We start from the raw sequence: 22,386 nt of genomic DNA, 5'->3' as shown, positions 1-22,386 counted from the left end.
TAGCATGGAGGAATAGGCGAAAAAACAAAAGGAGAGAGGGAGGAAGAATAAAGAACATAAGACTATTATTTACATTTACTTGGTTTCTGGTATGACAAGGGATATAGAACTCTTAATGTAATATTTCAGTATTTTTCTCTTTGGAATGAGGTAATAAAAGCTACCACTTACTGAGGAGCTACCAGGTACTAGGTATTGAATGAGGCACTTTATACCCATAATATCTCACTTTATCTCATAGCAACTGATAAGTCTGTCTTGATATCTCCATTTTAAAGGTGAAGAAATAGCTTCAGGAGATTAATGAACTTTCCCAGGATCACACAGTTAGTAAGTTATAGAGCAGGAATTCAAACTCAGGTCTTTCTGACAATATAAATCATGGTGAAATATCTCATTTCATAAATATGAGGAATTCCAAGGCATAATCTCAATATCATTCCCAGAAACATACACTTGTTGAAGCCTGTAGTTGCTCTCTCTCATTGCTGGACCCAGGTTTCTATGTAAAGATTAAGCACCATCTGGTAAATCACATTAAAAAAGAGAGCAGTTAGACTTGAGGACCTGCAGGGGGCATCAGAGGACCACTGAGCCTTAGGACTCAGCACAATTCAGAAAGAAGCCAAAGGGCACTGTGACTAGGGGTGTGGCTCTGCGTGTGGGGATGAGGGGCAGGAATAAAGTGAAATGAAGCTGACAGATGGAAGGAGATGTCTCACTTTGCTCCCTGCTGTTTTCCTACCACATTTCTGTTCCTCTTTTTTTTACATTTTTTGTTTTGTTTTCATGCTCTTTCAACTTTCTTCCTAATCCTGTCTACCATTAATTGCATTTTACTCTCCTCCCTATTTTTTTCCCCTTCCCTTTAGGTTATTCCTCTCTCTCTCTTTTTTTTTTTTTGGCTGCAGCTGCGGCTTATGGGATCTTAGTTCCCCGACCAGGGATTGAACCCGTCCGTGGCAGTGAAAGCACCGAGTTCTAACCACTGGACCTTCAAGGAATTCCTTTTCTCTTATTTTTAAGAACCTCAAATTTGTCTTAAAATGTACTCATTTAAAATTGTCTCTACACATGTAAATTATAGGTAACACTGGCCTTCCCTGGTGACGCATTGGTTAAGAATCCACCTGCCAAACCCATGCACATATGGTCACCTTATTTTTGATAAAGGAGGCAAGAATATACAATGGAGAAAAGACAGCCTCTTCAATAAGTGGTGCTGGGAAAACTGGACAGCTGTATGTAAAAGAATGAAATTAGAACACTCCCTAACACCATACACAAAAATAAACTCAAAATGGATTAAAGACCTAAATGTTAAGGCCAGACACTATCAAACTCTTAGAGGAAAACATAGGCAGAACACTCTATGACATAAATCACAGCAAGGTCCTTTTTGACCCACCTCCTAGAGGAATGGAAATAAAAACAAAAATAAACAAATGGTACCTAATGAAACTTAAAAGCTTTTGCACAGCAAAGGAAACCATAAACAAGATGAAAAGACAACCCTCAGAATGGGAGAAAATATTTGCAAATGAAGCAACTGACAAAGGATTAATCTGCAAAATTTACAAGCAGCTCACAACAGCTCAATATCAAAAAAATAACCCAATCCAAAAATGGGCAGAAAACCTAAATAGACACTTCTCCAAAGAAGATATACAGATTGCCAACAAACACATGAAAGGATATTCAACATCACTAATTATCAGAGAAATGCAAATCAAAACTACAATGAGGTATCATCTCACACCAGTCAGAATAGCCATCATCAAAAAATCTACAAACAATAAATGCTGGAGAGGGTGTGGAGAAAAGGGAACCCTCTTGCCCTGTTGGTGGGAATGTAAATTGATACAGCCACTGTGGAGAACAGTATGGAGGTTCCTTAAAAAGCTAAAAATAGAACTACCATACCATGCAGCAATCCCACTACTGGACATATACCTGAGAAAACCATAATTCAAAAAGAGTCATGTACCACAATGTTCATTGCAGCTCTATTTACAGTAGCCAGGACATGGAAGCAACCTAAGTGTCCATCGACAGATGAATGGATAAAGAAGATGTGGCACATATATACAATGGAATATTACTCAGCCATAAAAAGAAACCAAATTGAGTTATTTGTAGTGAAGTGAATGGACCTAGAGTCTGTCACACAGAGTGCAGTAAGTCAGAAAGAGAAAAACAAATACCGTATGCTAACACATATATATGGAATCTTAAAAAAGAAAAAGTTCTGAAGAACCTAGGAGCAGGACAGGAATAAAGACGCAGATGTAGAGAATGGACTTGAGAACATCGGGAGGGGGAAGGGTAAACTGGGACGAAGTGAGGGAGTGGTGTAGACATATATACTACCAAATGTAAAATAGATAGTGGGAAGCTGCCGCGTAGCACAGGGAGATGAGCTCTGCTTTGTGACCACCTAGAGGAGTGGGATAGGGAGGGTGGGAGGGAGACGCATGAGGGAGGAGATATGGGGTTATATGTATATGTATAGCTAATTCACCTTGTTATAAAGCAGAAACTAACACAGCATTGTAAAGCAATTATACTCCAATAAAGATGTTAAAAAAAAAAAGAATCCACCTGCCAATGCAGGGGACACGGGTTCGATCCTTGGTCCAGGAAGATCCCACGTGCTGCGGAGCAACTAAACCCGTGCACCACAACTACTGAGCCTGCGTTCTAGAGCCCGAGAGCCACAACTACTGAGCCCACGCACCACAACTACTGAAGCCTGTGTGCCTGGAGCCCATGCTCTGCAACAAGAGAAGCCACCACAGTGAGAAGCCCGCGCACTGCAATGAGGAGTAGGCTCCATTCGCCACAACTAGAGAAAGCCTGCACGCAGCAACGAAGACCCAACCGAAAAAAAAAAAAAGGAACACGGCAGCAGCACCGACATTATAAATAATTACTACCAAGAGAGGAGAATGCTAAGTGCTACTGGGTGCTCATTGGGTTTTTTTTTTTGGGGGGGGGGGGCGCTGAATTAAAATGATATGGAATTGGGTAATTCACTGGCAGTCCAGTGGTTAGGACTCTGTGCTTTCACTGCTGGGGGCCAGAGTTTAATCCCTGGTCAGGGAACTAAGATCCCACAAGCTGCGCAGTGCCACCAAAAAAAAAAAAAAAAAATTGAAAGTAATAGCAATACCTATACCTTAATTTGGAAAAAAGGGGAAGTTTAACAAAGGTGCTTTGAATTGAGATGCATTGAGATTGTGCTTTCTTTTACTGTTTTAGAGAACATTTTTCAGTGATCTAACTTCACGTAACTGCTTCCTGCAATCTAAAAAAACTTATGGACTCAGGCAACCTAACAAAACCCATCCATGAAAGGTAGTAAGCATTAAATTCTATTTAGACTCAAGGATTACAGACAGTTAAAGATGAATGAGACCTCAGAGAGCATCTAGTCACCCCCTTTCTCTCCTGCAGTGACTGAATCTCCTTGAGACCAAGGACAAGGTCGCATTCTTTGACTCCATAAAGCCTAGCCCAAACCCTCATCAGTAGCAGGTGTTCTGTAAATACTTGAATGAGAACACTTGAGGCCCAGAGAGATGACTGGTTCTTATAACTCCATATAGCAAGTCTGTTGTGGAGCCAGACTCAGATGGCGGTCTCCTGACCCTTGCTCACTGGTCTAGCTTGTCCATCTTGAATCACTGCAGCACCACCTTTGCACTCATCTGTCCACCTGAATTTAAAACCAGCTGTGGGCTGTGTGTGTGTGTCTGTATTCTGAATTCTGCTTTTTTCATTTAGTAATATTTTATACTTTCAGGTATATTGGTTCTCTATTGCTGCTGTAACAAATTACCACAAGTTTAGCAGTTTAAACAACACAAGTGTATTGTTATCTTACAGATCTGTAGATTAGAAGTCCAACACGGGTCCCGCTGGGCTAAAATCAAGGTGTTGGCAGGACTGTGATCCTTTCTAGAGGCTCTGTGGGAAAATGTGTTTCTTTGCCCTTTCCAGCTTCTAGAGTCTACTCACATTCCTTGGCTCAAGGCCCTTTCTTCCATCTTCAAAGCCAGCAATCTGTACCTTTCTTTAATCACATCTTCCTTGACTCTCACTCTTCTGCCTCCCTCTTCCACTTTTAAGGACTCTTGTGACTACATTGGGCATACCTGGATAATTCCTAGCTTAAGGTCAGCTGATTAGTAACAATTCCATCTGCAACCTTAATTTCCCTTTGTCATGTTATCTAACATATTTTTATGTTCTGGGGATTAGGACATGGACATCTTGGTGGGGGGGCATTATTCTGTCTGCTACATCAGTTCCCAACATAGCTAACATACTTAACATCTATTGACTAAAGAATTTGTTGTTTGCATAATCTGTTGGTTAATGAATTCTCTTTTAATCGTGGGCTCTGAGTATGGTCCTTCCATCACTTATGGTCCAACATCCCCTTTCATAACAAATACTTTGTAATGATCCCTTTACTCTCCTGAAACAAAATTCATAGATAATATAACATCTACATGCATAACTTAAAAAAACCTAACATCCAAATAGTCATGTAAAAGAGAAATAAAAGGGAAGTAATTTATAACAAAACACTATCAGTTCCAATATGTAATTGCTCAGGCATAGCTCCCTTAGAAGACATAATGATGCAATAAGAATCTTGCAAGTACACATAGAACCACTGTGATTGCAATAGCTATAGATACTGGCTGATACAGGTATGCTGATGACACAAATCATTGTTGGTCATCTAATTTTACAAAATGTGAACACTTCTTAGGAAGGTTCTGAATAACATAAAGTTTATGATAGTTGCATTCCTGGAAAATTCAGTAATATTTAAGCTGTGTAAAAAATGCTTTGCATTTATATGTGAAATGGAATTAGGCTCCAGGTTCAGATAATCGAAGTTTTTTCACCTACATGAAGACTGGGAGGATATATAAAGTTGTGTAGGATGTGGGGCCGTTGACCATTGCACTGACCCATGAATTGCAGAACATCTAGTATCTAACGCCAGCCCTAACCCTACCCACTGAGTGCTGGCAGTGCTTGCTGATCATCAAAACATCACACTTGTAAATTTCCCAGGCTAGAGGTGACATCATGCTTGATGAGAAACACTGGTTGATGGGGTCAGCATTTTTGAGTTACCAGTGATTTTCACTGGGAGAGATGATAATAATAAAGTTGACATTCGTTGAGTACTAAGTATGTGCCATCCACTGTTCTAAATAAATATTTAATCTATTTAAACTCATTTAATCCTCACAACAACCCTACTAGGTAGGGTCTATTATTATTCCCTATTTACAGATAGGGAACTTGAAACTTACTAAGTTTAGGCAACTCATTCAAGAAAACCTAGCAAGGGAATTTCCTGGTGGTCCAGTGGTTAGGACTCTGTGCTTTCACTGCTGAGGGCTTGAGTTCAATCCCTGGTTTGGGAACTAAGATCCCACAAGCCGTGCTATGTGGCCGGGAAGGAAAAAAAAAAAGAGAAAGAAAAAAGAAAACCTAGCTGGTAAGTAAAGAAATCGGAACTCAAACCTGGGCAGTCTGGTGCCAGAGCCTGTGTGAGTAACCATTGCACCCCACTGCTTTACATCAGAAGCTGGTCAGTCTTGAATCACTTCTCCCCAAATAATAGTGATTCCATTATAATTTATCAGCGTGTCCTAAGCTAATCTGACTAAGCCTGCTGCTGGGGAAATTGATCAAGATATTTGACTCCCTTTCTAGCTGTCCTGCCCCATTTCTCACTTATACACACACACACATGGCAGTCACATTTTTTTCTTTCCCTCTGGCTCACTGAAAGGAATGATGATATCAAAGCTACTGTAGATCTCTGAGCGATGGTAGTAAGGACTGGAGAAAATGAGTCAGGAGCCATTCATTGGAAAGATCATGTGTGTGTGTTGTCACTACAGATGTAGTAACTTGGTTACAGTTGCTTGGTAACTATTCACCGTTATACGTAATTAAAAAAAATTGAAACTGGCTCTGGTAAAAGTCTACACGGCTTTTTCCACCGCTTTTACAATCTCTAGTTCTCACTACTGTCATGGGAAAACAAAACAAAAAGCTAGTAACTCCATGCTTTACCTTTCCCCTTAACTCCTCCCTTGGGTTTGGCAGCCACTAACACTCTTTATGCCAAATTTTGCAGATTCAGACATTTGAATGCAGGGCATGGAATTGCTTCACAGTAGCTTTTTAGATTGCTAATTTTAGATATTTACTGGCAAAACTGTAACACTCCTTCACTGAAGGAGAAGAATTAAATACATTTTGTATTTGGAGTGGTCAACATCCTACCACACTGATTTTTTTAAAAAAATAAATATCGTATATATGTATATATTTTTAAATAAATTTATTTATTTATTTTTGGCTGTGTTGGGTCTTCGTTTCTCTGCGAGGGCTTTCTCTAGTCGCGGTGAGCGGGGGCCACTCTTCATTGCGGTGTGCGGGCCTCTCACTGTCACGGCCTCTCGTTGCGGGGCACAGGCTCCAGACACGCAGTCTCAGTAGTTGTGGCTCACGGGCCCAGCTGCTCCACGGCATGTGGGATCCTCCCAGACCAGTGCTTGAACCCGTGTCCCCTGCGTTGGCAGGCAGATTCTCAACCACTGTGCCACCAGGGAAGCCCTACCACACTGAATTTGAATGTAGTATTACCCCTAGTCTGAGAGGTGGGACCGGTGGAATCCCAGGATTTTAGGCCCGAGGTGCCAGTAGAGCCCCACTCCTCAGCTAGAGTGCATGGCTGCCCCGTGACAAATCCCCAAGGTGTACTTGCTCTGGGACCTTGGGTACGTTACTCACAGTCTTCAAGACTCACTTTTCTCATCTGTGGGTGGAAATAGTACTAGTCTCTAACTCAGTGTTGTTGTGGGGGGTGAAATGAGATGATGGGTGTCCAACAGCCAGGCCCGTGGGCACCTAAGCAAGGAGTAGCGTGGGACACTAACTTAATATCATGAGTGCTCCAAGGTCACCAGACCTTTAAAGGTGAGATGCAGATGTTCAGGGGGTGTCATTAGTGGTCAGAGGTTATGAATTACATATTTAGTCACCCATGCAGTCCCTGAAAAACATTTTAGTAATTTGTCAACTTTAAAAATCGGGAGATTTCATGTAACAACCTGAATTTCTGGCTTCTCTTAAAAATGTGGGAATATCTGTAAATCTGCCGTCTTTCCTACCTGGCAGCAATAAACCTGAACTGAGATGGGGTTGTACCCCCAGGCACTCTCTCTTCATTTGTCACCTGCCAGCTCCAAGCATTTGAGTTAGCTGCTACCCGGTATGCAGAACATCTTAACCAGTGCCTGTACCTAGAAACTGTAATAGCCATTGTGTGTCCAGCCCTTCCCACGTAGAGGAGCTGGGAAGCAAGAACCCAGTAAAGCAGAGTTACTGAAAGTCACATCATCCAAGAACTCCTGTAACTGAACTGGAGTATCAGTAAGCTTACTAGTATTAGCAGCTTTAGGCCCATTCTTGAGAAACATTTCAAGCTAGTGGACAAGAATGTATTTACATGCCCGTCACATTGGGGTATTTAGCTGGAAATTCAAAAGGAAGTTCTCGAATCAGGAGAATGGCTCTGGTCAAATAGTATTTATATGGCCTGTCTTTTTCCCTTTTCTAATACATCGAGACAAAGCCTAGTTTTGAAATACTCCTGGATGCCTCATTGATCTTGATGGGGGAGGGGAGAGTGGGAAAATAGGAAATTCTCAAAATACTCTTAAAACATGATTGATAGACATCCTTGATGTAACTGAACACTTCTGCCATAGAGTATGAAATGAGAGAAGTGGCAGTAAGCAAGGGGCAATTTGGGGCCCTTTGGCACTTTATTCTCCTCATGAGTACCTGCCACAAGGCCCTGCAATTAAATAAGTAAATATGCAACCAGGTCAAATAATCCTTTTTGCTATTGCAAAAAAAGCTGCAAGGTAGATTACCCATGGCCCCCCACTGCCCCCCTGACTGATACCTCTAGACCCCTGTGGCTGATGGCAGCTTGCACCCCTCTTGCTGAAGGGTACTGTGAGTTAAAACAATGGGGATTGGGTCCCCTTCCTCAGAGCTGGCCATCCTTGCATTAGCGGATTCATAGCAAAGAAGGAGGTGGCTTTATGGTTCGTTTCTCTGAAATCCATCTGACCCCACCCGACTCCCCTTCAAACTTGATCCAGGTGCTTGGTTGGGACTGTGATCTGAGTTACAGGATTTTAAAAAGTGACTGTGCTTGACTTTGCCCTGTTAGGGCTCCAGTATTCTGCGGAGGCCCCTTTGGCTGTAAATACTTCAGAAAAACTGAACATGAGGAACATAGAGACAAATTAGATAAATTAAAAAAAAAACTTTTTATATAGTGATTTCCCAGTTAGCAAGCAAACTGTCCTCCCCCACAAAGCATATTTCAGAGGTCAGGCTGAGCTCAGGTAGAAATAAGTAAGCTCAACTGAACGGCAAGTTCTTAAATCTAAGATTGAAATGTGTGGCAGGATGTCCAGGAAGCACCTGGCATGAATTAGTTTCTTTGATCCTCACAATCACCTTAAGAGGTAGGAACTATTACTATCCCCCTATTTTGAGTAATGAAACTGAGGGACAGAGAATAAGGTAACTTGCCCAGTCCCAGAGCTAGGAGATGGCAGAGATAGGGGATGAGCCCAGGCAGCCCCACTGCAGGGTCCGCACTGTGACGGTGAGATGAATTTCTGGCCACCACAGGTTGCTGACCTCTCCGGGGCAGGCCTCACAGTGACAGGCTGGTGCACTTGTTTATTGTGGCATAGCCATTTTGCATCATGACACAGCATAATGCCATAAGCCCACAGGGACTTCATCTTACCTTTAATGACCTGAATTAGGTCTAAGAAAACTGCTAGCCAACAGTGACAGAATACTTAAATCACTTCAATGCCTTAAAAAGTGATTATATTTAATTCTCTTTGCTTTTGAATTTAGGTTCAACCAAATCTCTATTCTTAGCTGCACATTAAATGAATGTGGTCACTGCCTCCCTTTTCATCTTCTTAAATAATGGCTCTGGACCCAGAGTTAATAGCCCTTTCTTGAGTTCAAACAATTCAAACAGCAGATGGGGCATCCTGGCAAATAAGGACATTTCTTCAGGATATAACGCTGTCCTTGGTGTCCCTGATGGCCCTCTGTTGGTAGGATAGGTTCTGTGGGTTGTGTTTCCAGTAATGGCGGTGGACTTGTGCTGATCTGTCCCCAGCAGAACACCCCTGTGATGAGGGCTGGGATTTGTGAGATGCCTGGCCAAAGTGGGCCAAATCTGTGGTTGTGGAAGAGTGAAGCTGCCTGCCTGGTATAAGGAGGAATTTAGGTTGATTGGCACCAAACACAGAACTTTCTCCATGCATCTGTGTGTGGAGCATGTCCGTCCTACTAGTTGGTCTCTGCTGTACCACTTCTTCCGTTTTTTGCTTATTTATCAGTTAACCTTCAAATTAGAAATCCATCCTGTTTTAGTCTTTAAAGCCTTGATATAATTTGACTTTAGTTGGGAAAACAAATAAACCAACAAAGAACACAATCAGACAACTTGTGAGGCTCCCCCTCTCCTATAAGCTGTGGTAATCAGATATAGCTGGTACGAGTGTGGGTTCTTGGATCAGGCTGCCTGAGTTTGAATCCTGGCTCTGTAACTTACCAGTTGTATAACCTTAAGCTCTGAGTGTCTCAGTTTCTTCATCTGTAAAACAGGAATAATAATAAGTGATGCTGGAGGATTAGGATGCCTCATAGTAAGACCTCAGTAATTATTATCTCTATTTCCCATCTTCCTCAGGTCATTCAGTGTTGTCTGTGACAAAGTTAAAAGTTATTTGTTTTGGTAACAAAAAGTTACTTTTATTGTTTTGGGTCTCCCTCTTTTCTTTTTGCCTCTTGCACTGCTGTATGACAGCTCTGTCGTACCAAATGGCCTCTTCCTGTGATTAATATTTCAAATCTATAACTAGTCAAATAAACAGAAACAAAAAATAAATTAAAATGTACTTAGTACTAAGTACATAGTACTTAGTCTAACCTCACCCAAGTGAGGGCAGATGCTTGGCTATTGCCATGGTGATGCACAGTATTTTGTAAAACACTTGGCCTGGGGGACAGGTGATGAGTCATACTCATGGCTGGGTGGGGAGAGGGCAACTGCTTTCAATTAAAACCGCCAGCCAGACCAATAGCTGAGGTGGGAGACTCCCCTGTTTCCTGCAGTAAATCAGAGACATCTCAAGTCTGGGGGTTTGGTTGTACACATGGTTCATTTGCCGTGTGAACATTTTCTCCTATTTTCTTCCTCTGGGTAGAGGGAACTATAGATACCCTTTTGCTCTTCCATGTATGTCAAGAAACTGCAAACTTAGTTCTGATAAAAATAAGGTCTGTTTTCCCGTGCAGTCCTGACACAACTAAACCTAGAAAAGGCTTTTTTTGTGAGCTGCTTCTTCGCTCATTCCCTGTCTCTTCACACATACTCATTGTCCGTAAGTAAGGCATGCTGAAATGTGTTATTCAGCATTTTCTTTTTAGTAGGAGTTAAGCACATGGGAGGACATTTTTCAGACAGAAGTGTTTGAACAACTACAGGCATTGTAATTTCAGGATGGAAAATCTGTACCAGATACTCTGGAATTTACTATCTGGCTGAAGTCAGTAAATCCGCATCAAGCAAGCTGAGAAGCAGAGTGACATGCTATCCCCTGATTAGGATGTGCCATGGGTCTCAAGTGGTTCGTCTGGATTAATATTGCTCAGTTGTCATTGATCATCCATAGCATATTGGGCAGGAGCAGAATTTACATATGCCCTCTAGGTCTTATTGAGCTGTCGTCATGCCCAAGGTAACAGGCTAGGCCACGAGCAGAGATGTAACCACTCTAAAACACAGCTCTTACCTTCTGAGAGTTTCTAATCTAGGCGAGAGAAGACAAAAAAAGCAGGAAAAAATAATTAGCAATAATATGATGCACAAGGTAATATAAAATGAATAGTATCAGCAATGGGTGGTGGTACATGTGTGGAAGAGAGAGAAATCGCCATGGGTTGTGGTCAAGGCAGGTGGGATTTGAGATGAACCTTGAAGGATGGGTAGAGAAGGGGGAGAGGGCACTCGGGAACGGGAAAGACAAGAGCAACATGCAAAAGTCGAGTCTCAGCACTGGAACTTGGTCTAGGAAGGGGTGTTAGCACAGGCCTAAGGAGGGTCAGAAACTGAGGACAAGGCAAGGCATAGGTGGGGGGTGTTATTAGCCTATGGGGGGGGGCGGTCAGCAGCACAGAGCCTAATGATTGTGGAGCCAAACAAAACCAGGAGACACATGTAGAATCCAAAGGAGGCTATTTAAAAATTTGTGAGTTATGGCCTTGCCAAGAAAGGAAAAGACGAGGAGAATACAGAATTTGGTCAACTCAAATCATGCAATAAAGCACAAAAGTTTACAACGTAATTCCATTAGGATCAGAAGATCTGATGATATTACAATGACTTGAGAGCCAAATAGAAGGTCTCACTAATAGAAAAAAAATCAAAAGTAAAAGCAAAATATACTAAATCTACGAAGTCAATTTTAAATTACTTAAGGGCATTTAATTAATTTGTGAAGACACACCTTAAAAGTGATTGTTGAATTTTGCTTGATTAATAACTAGAATATGAAGATTTATACTAGAAATACTAGGCTTTAAATTTTAACTTTAATAAACCAAATGTTAATCTTAAAAATCAAAGCATCTGCAAATCATTTTTTCTCTGTACAACTGGACACCAACAACCTGATCTTGGTGTGGGGCAGGTTTCAGTAGCAGACCTTCTGGGGAGGAAAACTGTGGCTGCTGCTGAAGGGCAGGGATGGCTGCGGGCCCAGCGCAGCGTGGAGGTGTCCACGGTAGGCCAAAGGTTGTTCAGGCCGGCAGGTGGTGAGCACCAGAAGAGGGCTGTCAACCGTTGGGCTTGAGGTTTGGGGAGGGAAGCATGGAAAGGAACAAGATACAATGACAGCATAGGGTCCCGGGCAGGAAATGGAGTCAGCTGTCAGACATTCTAAGTGGCAAAAGGTCTTCTCTCAGAAGGTAATTGAGCACAGGGAAAAAGAGAACTTCTTACAAGGAAGAACATGTGGAAATCTAACTAAATATTTTGCTTTTGCTTTGTATCTAATGAAACCCTATGTAACCATGAATAGAACTGGTACTGGTCTCTTTGTTATACTGGACATTAATTATCATTAATCTGGACCTTTAAGTAGAATTCAGTGTGCGCTGAGATCGGGCCACAATTCAGAGGCTTGATGTAAAGCACATAAGAAAAGGAGAGCTTTTAAAAAATAATAACTGATTTAGGTCCCGCTGCTGACCAGCTGAATCAGAATCCCTGGGGTGGGGACCTGGCATCACGGGGTTTTTTTTGTTTTGTTTTGTTTTTTTGCTGTACGTAGGCCTCTCACTGTTGTGGCCTCTCCCGTTGCGGAGCACAGGCTCCGGACGCGCAGGCTCAGCGGCCATGGCTCACGGGCCCAGCCGCTCCGCGGCATGTGGGATCTTCCCGGACCGGGGCACGAACCCGTGTCCCCTGCATCGGCAGGCGGACTCTCAACCACTGCGCCACCAGGGAAGCCCCATCACTGTTTTTTTAAAAAGCTCCCCTCATGATTTTATGCACATCCAGGGCTGAGTTTTTGAACCACCAGTGTGATGGAAACCATGTTCTGAACTGGAAGCTGAAAGACTAGTCTTAGAGTCCCTGGTCTGAAATAGCTCACTGTGTATCCTCAGGGAAGTCATTTTGACTCTCTGGTTATCTGTTTACTTCACTAAATAAGATTGGTCCCTAACTAGTTCCAACATTCTGTGATTCACTGAGGAGAAACTGCTTACTTTATTAGCTCAGATACTGACCTGTCCACAACCACAACCCAATGGCCCACTCATTCTGGAGGAAGTTCACACCGGAAAGAAGATGCTTGTAGTCACTCCAGAGGCAGGCAGGGCTGGTCAGGAAAACAAATGAGAAGAGAAACAATAGCAACAACTAAAGCAGACTCTTCCCTTGGCTTGCCTGCATCCTTGTTTCTAAAGTAAACTTGAGGGCTTCCCTGGTGGTGCAGTGGCTAAGAATCTGCCAATGCAGAGGACACGGGTTCAAGCCCTTGTCCGGGAAGATCCCACATGCCATGGAGCAACTAAGCCCGTGCACCACAACTACTGAGCCTGTGCTCTACAGCCTGTGAGCCACAACTACTGAGCCCGCGTGCCTAGAGCCCGTGCTCCGCAACAAGAGAAGCCACCTCAATGAGAAGCCCGCGCACCGCAACAAAGAGTAGCCTCCACTCGCCACAACTAGAGAAAAGCCTGCGCACAGCAACAAAAACCCAATGCAGCCAAAAATAAATAAATAAAATAGATACAACATTAAAAAAAATTAAAAAATGAAATGAACAGGCAAAGAATAATTAACTCTCAGGAGGCTTATGTCTTGTGTTAATTTTCTACTGTTGCTGTAACAAATTACCACAAATTTAGCATTTTAAACAACACAGATGCATTATCTTATAGTTCTCTAGTTTAGAAGTTTGACATGGTTTCACAGGGCTAAAATCCAGATGTCCACAGGCTGCATTCCTTTCTAGAGGCTCTAAGGGAAGACTTGTTTCCTTCCCCATTTGGGTTGTTGTAGTTCCTGCTGTTGTAGGACTGTGATCCCTGAATCCTTGCTGGCTGTCAACTGAGGGCTATTCTGGAGACCACCCACGTTCCTTGACTCATGCCCCCTTTCCTCCCTCTTCAAAGTCAGCAATGGTAGGTTGAGTCCCCCTTACCCTTCCAATCTCTTCTTCTCCCCTTTCTTCTCTCTAATCCAGCCAGGAAAGTTTCTCAGGACTAGTGTGATAACATGGAACCCACGCATATAATCCAGGATAATCTCCCTATTTTAAGGTCCTTAACTATAATCACATCTTCAGAGTCTCTTTTGCCATGTAAAATGACATATTCACAGGTTCCAAGGATTGGGATGAGGATGTGGGGGTGGGGGAGCATGGGACGAATAAGGCAGTTTTCTGCCCACACTATGCCTCTAGGTGAAGATTTTTTTAAAAGATAGGAAACAGGAGTGGGAGTTTGTGGTATGGGGTAGGTCTGAGTTTTATTTTCAGAATCACTGCCTACTGATCCTGGAGGGGATGAAAATATTTATCTGATATAAATGATTTCCCATAGTAGGTAGAAGGGAATCCCAGACACTGAGAATGATAGGTTTCGTCTTTCTTTTTAGTTCAGGCATAAGGAAATAGCATGTCTAATTCTATTAGTGTACATTCTTTGAGAGCAGGCATCAGGGGCTAAAAACACCCTACCTTCTGGGCAGAGCTTTTCATCCCTGTCCCATGGAATTCTCTGCTTTTCTAGGGATCCTTTTTAGAAAGAAGGTCTGGCCCTGTTGGTTATGCTTAATTTGCTTCCAGTTCATCTTCTTTAGCACTAACAACATCAAGGAATGGAATTTGGGGCATTGACAAAATGAATGAAAGAAGCTTCAAAAAAGATGAAAATAATTTCTATTTTTCAGATCCTCCATATATTTAGGATCTGAACTCCAGGTTGGATGGCTTTGAACTCTTAATACAGGCATGGCGAGGATCTATTTGTTCAGTAAGTGTTTATTGGGTGCCCACTGAATACAAGACACAACAAGTCGAAAGATCTCTGGGAGGAAGAGGCAGGGTGGTGTTCTAATCAAAACAGGCATGGAGCCAACTCTGTGTTCTTGTGAAAGGGCTGGGCTTGTTGACTTGGAGTGTGTGCACCTCCCACAATTGTTTGATGGAAGAGAGGACTCTGAGTCTCCCTGGAGTTATGTCCCTTAATTATGTAGTCAATTAATTATTCAAAAGATTGCTTCCACTTTATAGCAGGAGGAAAAAAGATACAGTCTTTTGACTTTTTCTTAGCTTTCTTAGAAACATTTTTTCCTGGCACACTCTGGCAGAGAAAGGAAACAGGTTTGTTTTGAAGAGGATGGAAATATTGCATTCCAGTGCTTTCTACTCTGGTGGTTGATTCTGATAAGTGGAATTTGGAAAATGTTGCTGGAAAAAAATGATTTTTCCCGATCTTCCATTGAAATGCTGTGCATGACTTTCTCTATGTTAATTTAACAGTTTCTTTGATTTGAAGGATTTCAGTTCTGGATATTGCAGTGTGCCAGAGTGGGAAAAGCACAGACGAAGAGAGACACATGGGCCTAGATCGAAACCAGCCCTGCCACTCCTGGGTTATATCTTATTTTGTGGGTCACTTAATCTCTCTAAGATGTTGATTTCCCTGTGAGGGAAATGAGATAACATCCACCTGTATTAGCCGGGGTTCTTAGTTTATAACAACAGAAACCAACTACACATTTAATTGCACACTTAAGCAGATACGGATTTATTAAAACGGTATTGGATAACTCATGGAGTCTCGAGAAAGGAAAATGTATAGGAACAGGAGAGGCCAGGCAGCTGCCAGGACTACAGGGGAAGTATGTTACAAATACTTCTCCTCCACAGGTGGAGACAGCACTGTCCTGTAGCTAGACACTGATGCTGCTGACACTGGACACTGGATGTTATATGGTACCTTTGCCCTCTCTGCTTATGGAAACTCAGGATTGCTGCCCCCCTACCCCGCCACTGAGTCAGTGGATTCTCTGCAGTCTCTAACTAGTGTCACTAACTTCCAATTCAGTGTTTGGGGCAAGGTGTGTCTGCTTGGAGAACTTAGGTCATCTGCTGTTCTCTAGCAGTGAAGGAATCTGGGAAAGCAAGTATGTAGTGTTTCAGCTTTCAGTGAGAGGTGGGCTCTCCCCATTCACCCAAACTCTGAAGACTGGAAAATTTCCAAACACAGGAAGAGCATCCAGATGCCAGGTAGCCCAAAAAACCCCCACAAAAAAACAAAAAACACCCCCTACTGGAGTCCATTCCATTGGTAGCCCAACAGTGACCTACCTCCTTTCCCCTATATTTATACTTCCAAAAGAAAAAATTTCTCCCACTCAACATAACGCAACTATAATTTGTATAATTTAAAATGCTTTCACTTTTCCCCCAAGGGGTATACAAAAGTCTCATTTATTCATCTCCATGTTCAAGATCTGTAGGTGGTGTCCATTCCTTCTTCAGGTCTAGCACGATCCCATCTCAATGTTCTGTAATATTACAGACTGAGTTGTAAATTTAATCATCACCAACGTACCCTATGTAAGAGAGAGAAAGAGAAAATTAGTTTAAATATGTATTTACATATATATCATTGCAAGAAAGAAACTATGGATAAATGCTATATTCCATGCTACTGCATCAGGTCACAAGGCCAAAGTAAGTATTTGACTTCCCTCCTTCATTCCCCCATTCCACACCCTTTTATCTTGGCAGACTGATGTTCTTTATACAGTGGTGGTGTGACCCAAACCTCCACTCCTGGGGATCCAAGCCTTTGGCAGTCCTATCTGTATCTTTTCATTCTGGTCATTGGACATCATGGCAGTACTAGGAGTTACCTCAAGGATCTCCTGCATCCAGCCATCCTCTTCCCAGCCTTATTATATGGCAGCATCCCTATTTCCTCTTAATAGTCAGGGTCAACCATCTCTAACAACTCTGTAACAAGCAGAAAGCCATTTCACCAATGGCATCAGGAGTCTGACCTTGTAGTTGGCTCTTCAGGGCATGTTGAGATCTGCTCTGGTCAAAGGCTCAGGACGATGAGTGTCGGTGTGGGTCAATTGATAGGAGATGAACTGGCTTCCCCTTGTGCAGTGCCTCACTCAAATGGCAGAATCATCGGGGGAGGCTGTAACAGTCTCATTGGACAAGGAGGGAGTGGCAGCTTTGGTTGATGAGTGAGAGTGAGATTTTTGAGTGCTCTGAGTTGGCCAAATGATACCATATTTCCCAATTCCAGTACAGATATACCTTGGAGATATTTTGGGCTCAGTTTCAGACCACTGCAATAAAGCAAATATCGCAGTAAACGGAGTCACACAAATGTTTTGGTTTCCTGTGCATATAAAAGTTATGTTTACACTATACTGTAAGGTGTGCAATAGCATTAGGTCTAAAAAAACAATGTATATACCTTAATTAAAAAATACTTTATTGCTAAAAAGTGCTTACTATCATCTGACAATGCAGGGTTGCCACAAACCTTCAATTTGTAAAAAATGCAATATCTGTGAAGTGCAATAAAGTGAAGTGCAATAGAACGAGGCATGCCTGTACTTGGAGTTAAATTCTTTATGCTCAGTGCCCTGAATCTCTGCCGTTGTTGATCTCAAAAGGTCTTGCAAGGCTATGAATTGAACACATAATTTGGTAACCCACAGAATCAAACTTTGTGATGTTTTTTTACTATCTCAGTCTCGTGACCATAAGAGATAAGAGTTTTATATTTATTTTTTAAGCATTTAAAAAATTGTGGTAAAATACAGAGGAGAGCTTTAATTTTTGAGATATATAGTTTTGGATTTCAGTCTACGTTGTGCAGGTAAAATGTAGGAATTTGTGCTTATTATTGTCTTCGTTCTGTCCAGTAATATTAGAAGAAACCACTCTACTACACAGTCCTTGGAATGGAATTCCCTATACTGTTCATATTGGTCTATGATTGTTTTGGCCGTCATATCTTCCCTGCTTTGGTTCTTTATGCCATGTGACCACAGGTAAGCATTTAATTAGCAGAGATTCTTCATAGTTCCTGCTTCTCTGGGTCACTAGCTTCTGATTCAAGTCTGGATCTGTCTATCTGATAGGTGGCCCAGGTTTCCTGCTAACTTCCTAGTTGTAAGGGAGTCTTAGAAAATGAGTACCTGGCTTCCCAGCCTTTTAGAGGGAGCCAGACTGCGTCCCACAAGACTCCTAAGATAGAGAATTCCTCAAACACATGCAGGGATTTCAGATGCTGGGCAGCCTGAAACCTGTCCAGGGTTTACTGCAATTCCTTATGAGGTTGTTAGGGAGATTAAAAAAGATGATATATATAAAGCATCTAACATAGTACCTGGTATGTATTACATCTCAATCAATGTTATTTCCTAGCATCTCCCTGGTTAATAAAATTATCAGGACTGTGAAAATATAGTTAGACTCAAGCATTGAAACTATGATGTATGATTCATCATTCATATCAAAGTTTAATAGGCAGGCTAGGAAAGGTTATATTAAGGCATTGCCTTCTGATACTTAGAAAACTTCTATTTTTGGTAGAAATATTGACATTTTAATTGAGGAAAAGTGTGAATATACTAGTCCCTCAGCATCCATGGGGGGATTGGTTCCAGGACCCTCAGCGATACCAAAATTTGCAGATGTTCAAGTCCCTGGTATAAAATGGCATAGTACAGTCGGCCGTCCTCATCCAAGGATGCGGAACCTGCGGATACCAGAGGGCCGACTGTATTCAACTTTTTCCCTAAAAAGTTCTTTAATAAAATCAGTTCACCTATTTTTATCTGGTTCTTGTTATTATAAAGAAGATTAAAAATTAAACAAAATTGAGTCCATCTTCATCCATAGAAACTTGTTTAGACTGGACATAGATTCTGTATTGCGTTGATTTCTCATTGGACAGGAACTTGTTCCTGCTTGCTGTTGCATCTGGGTGTCTGAGTTGGTTTTGCGTGTTTGGTTTAAATTTATGAATATGTGTGAAAGGATTAGTAAAAATGAGAAAATACTGTTTTGACCTCCTAGCCAAATCTGAAATCAGAATGAAATTGTTCGTGAATTTTCTAGTCACAAGCTGCATTGAAATTAGAGGCCCCAGAGGCATATTTATTGGCTTGGAAATATTATCTTCATCTGTTGGCTTCTATAAGCAGCAAAAGAATGTCACCACTGAAGATTTACTCTGCATGACTTGTGATTCCTTCACATGTATATACATGCATTAGCTCATTCATCAAACATTTATTGAGCTCCTAGTACATATTGGATATTTTGTAGACTCAGAAAACACATGAAAAGACTTGGTCCCTGAACTTAAGGAGTTCACAGTCTAAAGGTAAGGTAGATGTTTAAAGCAAGTAGTTGTAGTGTAGTATGATGGTCCATGTATGTACAAGAAAAGTGGTGGCTCAAAGGAGAAGATGGTTAACTATAGTGAGGCAGGGTGGGGGATGTGGATTTGCAGAGGAAGAGGGACTTGAACTGAATCTTGAAGAATAACATAAGGGTGCCCTGGGAGAAGGGGAGAGGGCATTTCAGATAGAGGCATGGCATGTGCACAAGCTTGAAGGCATGAAGTTGCCTGATGCTTTGGGGAACTGCAGGTAGTTTGGAGCATAGAGTGAGAGAGGGAATGGCAGGGGATGAGATTGGAGGGGTAGGCTGAAGCCAGACCTTGGTGGGCCTTTGATGCCATGCTGAGGAATGTACACTTCATCCTAAAAGTACTGGAGAACCATTGATATGATTTAAATGGGGCAGGTTTGAATTTAGAACAGTGACTCTGAAAGGCAACTGTATGATCAATGGGAAGTGGAGATGAGGGTGGAACAGAGTGAAATTGGAGGCAGGGAGATCAACAAGGGCAGAGAATATTGCGACGGTCCTTGTGAGAGAAGCTAGCAGTGTCCATCTTTGACTCTGTCTCCATTCAATACGATGAAGGTATTGGAGCTGTAAGCTACAATTCAGTTTCCTGCAGCAGGTGGCAGAGGCAGCTAGCTGACCACCAAAGATCTGTGTTCCCCTTCCATGGCCTAGGGCAGTTGTTGGGAAGCAGATGCCCAGCCAGGAGCTATGTTTGCAAGTCCCTGACCTTGCATCTTGGTGGGGACATGTGACTGGTACTCACAGAGGAATGTAAGTGGAAGGGAAGTTGTTTACTTCAGGGCCAAGGCAGTTAAATATCAGATGTGGGCTCTTCATACTCTCTGTTTTCCCTTTCCCTCCTCCCCGCTTGTTGACTGAAGTCCCTGAGTTGCCACTTGAAGGAGAGCTGCCAGGCCTGATTGGACTTTATTGTGCTGTTTGATGCAGCAGTTAACCTACTCTGATACAGCCTCTCTTCTGTTGCCAAATTACAGAAATTTGTTATTAGACTTTGAGGATCTGCTGCTAACTTATTAAAGCTAACCGTAAATTAGTTCATCCAGTTATGGATTATTTTGACAGTGATACTATCCAAAGACCTACATAATTTGTGTCCTATTTATTGAAAGCTATTTTCATGATTTCTGGAGTTGGAGGTGGGTCCATTCTGTGTTCCACAGAGTCTCAGGTGACAACCAGAAGGAAGTTGAACCATAGCATCGTATGCTGCTTCTCTGAACTGTGTCTTGCCTGTTTGGCTAAGTTATGCTGTAACTTGTTTTTTTTTTTTTTTTTTTTTTTTTGCGGTACACAGGCCTCTCACTGTTGTGGCCTCTCCCATTGCAGAGCACAGGCTCCGGACGCGCAAGGTCAGCGGCCATGGCTCACGGGCCCAGGCGCTCCACGGCATGTGGGATCTTCCCGGATCGGGGCACGAACCCGCGTCTCCTGCATCGGCAGGTGGACTCTCAACCACTGCGCCACCAGGGAAGCCCTGTAACTTGTTTTGAACACTGCTTCAAATTCTTTCCTTTTCATTTCCACATATATTTTGGGGCAACTATCATGTGCCAGGCACAGTCATAAAGTTTTGCTTTGGGCCTAGAGCTGTGCTAGATTGTTTTGGTGCAGTAATGAACAAGTACTCCTGAAACTTAGTGAGTGCTGAGGCAGAGAATTGAGGAAACTTTTACAAAGTGATATGATAAGTGCTATGTTTGGGAAGAACAGGATGTTCTGAGAGCAGATAGAAGGAACACAAAACATGAATTTGGAAATTCAGGAAGGCTTCCTGGAGGAAGTGACATTTAAGCAGATATTTCAGGGTTGAATAGGAACTAGTCAGATGAAGAGTAGGAGATAGAGTGTTCTAGGAGAAGAAAGATAGAATGTGTAAAGGCCTAGAAGAGCAAGAGCATGAAAGGAGCTGATAGAAGGTCTACACACCTTGAGAACAGAGTGCAGATTGGGAAGTGGTAAAGGAGGAAGCAGGGCCCCAGTGATGAAGGGAATTGTAGACCGTGTAAGGGCACTATCTTACGTTGAGGTACCCTGAAAGCAGCAACTGAGGCAAGGGTTTGGGCAGAATTAGTTTATTTGGAAGGTGGTTCCAGGAAGCATGGTGAAGCAATGGGGAAGTAAGACAGAGAAGGAAGAAAGCTTGTAAAGGCTGTATTAAACAGCAGGGTACTGCTCTGGACAGCTGAAGCTCAGTGCCACTGGAGACCCCTGAGAGACCGTGTAGGACATGCCTCTTAGTTGTCACATTGATGTGAGGAAGGAGGCACATTTATCCAGCACTCTTGTCCCTCGTGGGTTGGAGGTTGCTCCTGGGGACCTGCCCCAGCTTCTTAGAGAATGCCCTCAGGCAGGCTGAGAGGCACAAAGTCATTGCCTGTATGGGAGCGGTCTGTAGGTGATATCCAGGGTGGGCCAATGGGTTGTGAGCAGGGCACTAACAGCAACACCTAAGTTTCTAACTTTGCCCTAAGAACAAATGGAATCAACTGCAGGGTTTTCAGGAATGCATTTTAGAAAGCTCACTTTGGCTGAACGGAGAGGGTTGATTGGAATGGGGCAAAACTGAAGTAGACAGATGAGTTAAGAGTTACATTAATAAAATTGCCCTTCTGCTTCAATAAGCCCAAGTGACTTTTATTGTTTGAACCAAGAACCCCCAAAAGGTCAGCTTTTTATTTGTGGGGTGGGCTAGTGTAGGAAAAATGATGAGTATAGGTTTTTTAAAAATTAGACTTTATTTTTTTAGAGCAGTTTTAGGTTCAGAGCAAAATTGAGCAGAAAGTACAGGGATTTCCCATATACCCCCTGCCTCTACCCACACACAGCCTTCTCCCCCTTTATTAACATCCCCCACCAGAGTGGTAAATTTGTTACAGTGATGAGCCTACCATGAGGTATCATTACCATCCAGAGTCCATAGTTTACATTAAAATGTTCACTGTTGGTGTCGTAAATTCTGTAGGTTTGGGAAAATTTATGATGACATGTATCTACCATTATAGTATCATTCAGACTAGTTTCACTGCCATCTGTGCACCACCTGTTCATCCCTCCCTACCCCTTAGCCCCTGGCAACCACTGATCTTTTTACTGCCTTTTCTAGATATAGTTGGAATCATACTATATGTAGCCTTTTCAGATTGCTTCTTTCACTTATATGCATTTAAGTTTCCTCTGTGTCTTTTCATAGCTTATAGCTCTTTTTAAAATAAATAGCTAAATAATATTTCATTGTTTGGAT

At 42.3% G+C, this 22,386-nt stretch overlaps 1 protein-coding gene across 7 annotated transcripts in view; it reads left to right on the top strand.

The window, feature by feature from the left end:
* Positions 1-22,386, top strand: part of LOC132513879 (uncharacterized) — a 146,071-nt gene that overhangs the window by 28,247 nt on the left and 95,438 nt on the right. For 2 of the 7 annotated variants that reach the window (XM_060138534.1, XM_060138526.1), the window contains exon 4: positions 14,618-14,678. The exons of the other annotated variants lie outside the window; for them this stretch is intronic. In XM_060138534.1, the coding sequence (XP_059994517.1) occupies positions 14,618-14,663 (46 nt within the window). In that variant the 3' untranslated portion in view covers positions 14,664-14,678. Of the gene's footprint in view, positions 1-14,617; positions 14,679-22,386 lie in introns of those variants that run through there. 7 annotated transcript variants of the gene reach the window in all.

This window comes from Lagenorhynchus albirostris, chromosome 2 (genome assembly GCF_949774975.1).
Source record: "Lagenorhynchus albirostris chromosome 2, mLagAlb1.1, whole genome shotgun sequence".
NCBI lineage: Eukaryota > Metazoa > Chordata > Mammalia > Artiodactyla > Delphinidae > Lagenorhynchus > Lagenorhynchus albirostris.
Note: the sequence above shows the minus strand (reverse complement) of the source record. Positions and strands in the feature narration are given on the sequence as shown.